The sequence below is a fragment of the Glycine max genome, chromosome 8 (assembly GCF_000004515.6).
Source record: "Glycine max cultivar Williams 82 chromosome 8, Glycine_max_v4.0, whole genome shotgun sequence".
NCBI classification, from domain to species: Eukaryota; Viridiplantae; Streptophyta; class Magnoliopsida; order Fabales; family Fabaceae; genus Glycine; species Glycine max.
The window spans coordinates 37,328,240-37,334,476 of record NC_038244.2 but is presented as its reverse complement, the minus strand read 5'-3'; the positions used below and the strand labels follow the sequence as shown (position 1 = coordinate 37,334,476).

Here is a 6,237-nt window from a genome sequence, read left to right as displayed (position 1 = left end):
CAGACACCGACACGACACCCGTACTACGTTCTATATTTTGGACATTACAGGTGTCCATGTGTCCGTGTCCATGTCGTGTCAGGTGTCCGTGTCGGTGTTGGTGCTTCATAGTTCGTACTCGTGTTGGTACTAGAAGTAAGGGCACATTGTTCAAAACGTGTTGTTGGCGGCCTCGTGGACCTCTTTGTTTCATTATTCTCTTTTGGTATTAGGAGGGGAAATGAAAGTGACTGGCAGAAAGGGAGGATTTTATATGCAGTTTTGAGCAAAGTCCCCCAATTTGAAATTTGGTGGTGAATATGTTCCTTTTATAATTAAGGTGAGACTTTCGAAATTTATGAAGTTTTTGAAAATAAATTCGCTTTTGAATACTCAAAAAGCGAATGTTAATAATTTCAATTTTTTTAATTTTCATTTTTATTTGATTTTTATATTTAGAGACAATCCTAATCGAGACATATTTGGACACTAAATATAAACATCACTCCCAACTAAAATTTGAACATTGATTTGTGAAGTTGTGAGGGATTAGTCAATTCCAATAATTTTATGATCAGATCAAATAATTTTACCTAAATATCAATTCACAATGAACCACAAATACTCCCAATTTTTACGGCCAAAAGTTGAATATGAATATTATATTTAAAACCGAATTTGTCAATGGAATCAGATGGTGCAACTTGTGCACCTGGTTGAACTGAACCGGTAAGCAGCGTTTTAAGCTACATTCATTAACTATCCCAAGCAAAACTGCAGGAAAAGTATACTAAAAAAATAATTACTACATACAGACATAACGTGCAAGCAGAGTGACAAATACATACATTGTACATAACATTACAGGGAATTTGCTTCCCCCAAGAATAAAGCAAGCCAGACGGAAATGCAATACCACTTGACCAAACTCCCGCAGAGCATTAGACATTTAGCACAGGCACCTCTACACATACAAGTTAAGAACCATCTAGCTCCCTTCAAAGGTCATGTTCTCACATCTCTGAGTGCAGCCCCTTTTTCGAGCTCACCGACCAAATCCTTAAGCGATGGAACCTTAGTAGCCAAGGTCCTGTATAATCTAGAATATCGTGCCCGAGTTCCATCTGCAGTCCTTGCTAGAGCCAGCAAGCTTAGAGCCTCGGGTAGTTCATTAAATATTTGTTTCATTTCATCCAAGCTCATATTGTCCAAAACGGAGGGTCTAGGGGCAACCCTCACAATTTCACCACCTTTTGGTTCCTGAACTCGTGCGTCGGCTTTAATGACTAGTTCTGAATTAGAGTTTGCACCACATTTTATTATAAATGGTGAGGTCGAGCCAGTATTAAATTGGAGTACATTCCACTGTGTAACGTCAGTTTCAGATCCAGAGCCCAGATCTGTTGATGGCATGCGATCATGAGATATATCTTGAATGGGGTCATCTTCTTCAGGAATTGACTGTATCATAACAAAATAAAGGATTCAGGCATCAAAGAAAATCAATCCAAATTAATTTTCATCAGTTGAGTCCTTTAGCATATTATAAAATTGTTACCAACTTGGACAACGGATGAAAGAAGTTAAGCATACAATACACAATACTTCGCATACCTCAACCATGTAGCGAGCATCTGCGATGTGCCTCTGAGCACATGGATGATCAATTTCAAGAAGCGAAGGCATCTGTTCTGTTAATTCATTAAGAGAAGCAAGCATCGTTTTTTTCTTACTTTTGGTCAAGATGTTCACGGAAGAAAGTCTTGTCATATCCTGTTTAAATAAAGCGTTGAATTATTAATAATATCCAATCAGTACACTAACTTTCGAAAATAGATTTGAACAATAATATAAAAACCTTGATTTGCTTTAATATGCTATCAAGCGAAATAAGAGATGCTAATCGCGCATCTTCAGCTGCAGTAGAAGGATTTTGAATAGGGAAACCACCATTTTCTAACGTCAATAAAGCTATATCACTTTTCATTTGTTGCAAAATCTGATAAAAGAAAAATGAAGAAATCAATGTCAGTGTATGATAAACAAATCATTCAAGATAACGAGCAGAAAGATCCTTCTTTGGAATAGGTTTTGTAGTTGAGTTAGGAACAAACCCACATTCTAAGATGGTATTAAAGTCTATCCTAGATCAATTAAATGAGCCACCTATCATGTTATCCACGCACCAAGCCCAAAAGTGTTGGGCGTAAGGGGTATATTGTGAAAAACCCAAGTCTCATATCGGATAGAAATAGTACCAAGATAAAATATACAAGTGGAGGGCAACCTTCGACCCATGAGTTAACTTTCGGGGTTGTGTTAGGTCCAAGCTCACATTCTAAAAGAAGCTACAAACAATTATACACATAAAATCTCTTCCGACCTAGAAGCATAACAAAAATGAATTTCTTATTGAGTTGAATAGAATTTCAGCTTTATAACATCCCACTACAACAGACTTCTTTAATGGACAATAAATGAGATTGATGAAGAATGTTATTTTTTAATACTAGGACCAAGAATGTTAGTTCTAGGTAAACTATAAAAGAAGTTTGGTTAGAATTCAATATCTTAATATATAATTGGCTAAAATATGTTTTTTGTTCTTGTAAAATACCCAAAGTTTGTTTTTCGTTTGTTTTACATCCGCACAAAATTAAAACGTGACTTTTTGGTTCAGAGCTAGGTTTGGATAAATCCAAATCTATCTGAGCCTACATGACATTAATTAAATTTTAAAATGTAATTTTTGGGGGTTAAAAACCACCCACAAAATACAAAAAGCTGCCAAAAATTAATGCTCAGCTTCACCATCCTCAACTAACCACTCTCTGTCCCTATTACTGCTAACACAACAATGTCACCACCGCACACACATGCTGATGCTCATGGCTGCTACTGCACCTTCTTTCTTCACCCTAACCTTCCTTCTCTTCGCTCTCATTCTATTATTCCTTACATATGCAGCAGAGACCACAGAAACTCCACCCCCAACTCCCAATGGTAGTAGCGTCATTGCTCCACCACCCCAAGAGAACAACCCCTCCTGTTGACGTTCAAACCAGGCATAGCATGCAGTGGTGGTGTGCGTTTTGACAACCATAATCTCCCTCACATCCCTCCTCCTCCTCTACATCAAATACTGCAACGTAGGCAACACTGACGACAGCGATGAAGAAGCATTTGCCGGAGCTTCGGGTCTCTGGTGAACGGTGAAGCTATTCTTTTCTGTGTGTTCTCTCTCTCTCCCATTCAATTTGCGTCTTCGCCAGAAAATTGCAGCTGATTCAGGCCAACCAGGAGGAGCTTCACGGCAATCTAATCACCGTAGAGAACTGCGACTCCAGTGAGAGCCCATCGCTGTCATGGCTGCCAGTGGCGGAGTGCCATGATCTGTGTCAGTGTTGCGTGGACATGTCCTACAACAGGAAGCTTCTAATGCAAAGCAATTTGGACATGACGTTTGCAAAGCTCGACACATACGGGAAGAAGCTCAATGAGATATACAAGACAGGAAATTATTTAAAAAATTTGTGGCAGCTTTTTTATATTTTGTGGGGGAATTTTAACCTCCAGAAATTATATTTTAAATTAATTTAAAAAAAAATCCATGTAGGGTTGGATAGGTTTGGATTCGTCCAAACTTAGCTCGAGGCCAAAAAGTCACACATATTAATTTTTCAAAGACAAACAGACAAAAAAAATTTGTAAGGACTAAAACCAAACTTTGAATATTTTACGGGGACAAAAAATACATTTTAGCCTATATAATTTGGTAAAATTCAAATGATAGGAGAAAAGACTGAAAATGGAAAGGGAAATTAATATTTTGGTTACAAGATAACTTAAAATTGTCATGGGAAATCAAAATACTTATCACTTGGCATGGGAACAAAAATCAAGCAAAATATGGGATCACCATACTCTCAACTTCTCTTTTCCAGGAATATAATTATACACCATGGAAAAAAAGCCTGAAAATAATGTTTTCTTTTTCTTTTCCTTATTAAATTTTATTAAAAGTTAAAACCTTCTGAGTGTCCTCCAAGCAAAATAAAATGCAAAAAAAATTTAAAAAGAATTAAGGCTCTGATATTTCAATATAAGCAAATGAAGAACCCTAATATGCCAATATCAAACCATTGGATGATATCTTCTCTTGCAACTTGATTGAATCATAGAGTAATTTTTAGTTAGACTATCTCATATTGTCTATTCGGAAACAGCCTCTTTGCATATGCAAGGGTAAGGCTGCGTACAACATCCCTCCCCATACCTTCGCATAGCGAAGAGCCTCTGGGCAATGGGGTACGAAATTTTTATCTCATATTGTCTATATTATATCTTTCTTAACTTGAGTATCTAAAAAATTATCTCAAGATTAGTTTCTCTATTTTCCTCATTTTTCTTAACTTGAGTATTTTTTTTTTTTTTTTTATGTTTTCTGATATTTTATGATTCATTACCTTAGGATTATTAAGTATAAATAGGCATGAGTGCATTAGGTTTTATCATCACATCATATCTTATACAAATAAATATTATTTAAACTCAGTTTTCTCTCTATTCTCTCCCTCTATTATCTAAAACCCCATAATTGCAACAGTTGTCTTAGATCATCACTTTGGAGTAGTTTCAATTTCAGTATTTTTTAATTTGATTCATTAAGATTTGATCAGGATAAGGAATCCAAGAATGCTATAAACAAGGGCTAGTGCTTTGTCTCCTGTAATGTATCAGTATACATCATAGAAAAATATCATATTCTATAAATATTATCTAACAGCCTTTTCCTACAATCCTACCTAAATACTTTCACTCTTTCAGCTAATACTATATGGTAGTGAATGTTGGACTTTAAAGGGACAACATGAGAGAAAAGTAAGAGTAGTAGAAATGAGAGTGTTAAGATGGATTTGTGGTCATATAAGAAATGATAGAATACAAAATGATTATGTATGAGAAAAGATTAGTGTAGCACCAACTGAGGAAAAAATGACAGAAAATCGGTTAAAGTGGTTTGGGCATCATGTACAAAGAAGGCCACTAGAGGTACCAATTAGAAGAGTAGATTGCATGATTTTTAAAACAGTGAAAAGGAGACCAAAAAGAACGTTGGAGGAAATCAACAAGGGAGATTGAGATTCAAGCTAAATAATATTTCTAAAAATTTGGTTTTTAACCGTGTTAAATGGCATTGTATGATCCATGTAGCCGACCTCCCCTAGTGGGATAAGTCTTTGTTGATGTCTTTTCCTACCTAAATTCATAGTTGTCAATACCGGCGCAGCGGAGCAGAGTGGTCGACCCCAAAAGTGGGATAGCGGGATAGCAGATAGTGGGATGACCGCTATTCTAATGTTTTTTATATATGTTAAATAATTAATAATATGTATATATATAAGTTCAAAAATAGAAGAATAACTGAAAACATAATTACTTAAACAAAAGTTACAAAACATAAAGTAGAAAGTCAAGCAAATAAACATTGATTATTATGAACTACTGATTGACCGTGGAAATTAAAACAAGTGGGTAGCATCAAAACAATACTAAATAAAAATAATAATAAAACATGAGAGGGCGATATTAATTAATATCTAAATATAATGAATTGAAAACTGATTATATGCACACATATCCCAGCTCATGGTACCCACACTGAAAAAAAGGGCAATTAAATAATTAGGAAAACAAAGAAACAATAAATAGAAAACCTCAAGCAAGGAAACGGTATCGCAGACTCGCAGCGTATTGGGAAAGAAAGGTATGAACAGTGTCGCAGACTCGCAGCGTGCTCCTGGGCATGGAGGAGGTGGCGGCGCTTGCCGGTGTTGCAGCGTCGCCGGGGTCGCAGCCTCGCCGGGGTGTCGCAGCCTTGCAAGTGTGCAGAGCAGCAACGCGCTAGGGTTTTCGAATTCCAGCTATGGAGCCCTGAGCAGGTAATACAAAAACGAAAATACCAAAAATACCCTCACTTTCCCGCATTAAGTGAGGGCATTTTTGGAATTTCCACGGCTTCAGTGTAGCGGCGCAAAAATCCGATCCAGATCCCGTGCCGCTCCGCCGCGATAGCGGCCGTGCCAACCGCAACGTTGAACCGCGCCGCTACGTCCATCCCCATCGCGGATGGGGGCCGCTCCGCCGCGACACCCGTGATTGACAACATAGCCTAAATTCCTATAATTTCGACATTATATGATATATGAGTTTTACCATCCTTTGTAAACCAATCCAATCACTACACTACTGCCAAGT

At 37.1% G+C, this 6,237-nt stretch overlaps 1 protein-coding gene across 3 annotated transcripts in view; it reads right to left on the bottom strand.

Moving 5' to 3' along the window:
- Positions 1-610: 610 nt before the first annotated feature.
- LOC100796816 (kinesin-like protein KIN-14B) overlaps positions 611-6,237 on the bottom strand; it is a 32,058-nt gene continuing 26,431 nt past the window's right edge. For 2 of the 3 annotated variants that reach the window (XM_006585864.4, XM_041017839.1), the window contains exons 21-23: positions 1,838-1,978; positions 1,594-1,752; positions 611-1,440 (exon numbers count right to left, since the gene is read on the bottom strand). In XM_006585864.4, coding sequence (XP_006585927.1) covers positions 985-1,440; positions 1,594-1,752; positions 1,838-1,978 — 756 coding nt within the window. In that variant the 3' untranslated portion in view covers positions 611-984. Of the gene's footprint in view, positions 1,441-1,593; positions 1,753-1,837; positions 1,979-3,579; positions 6,160-6,237 lie in introns of those variants that run through there. The other variant, XM_014779300.3, reaches the window with a different exon arrangement.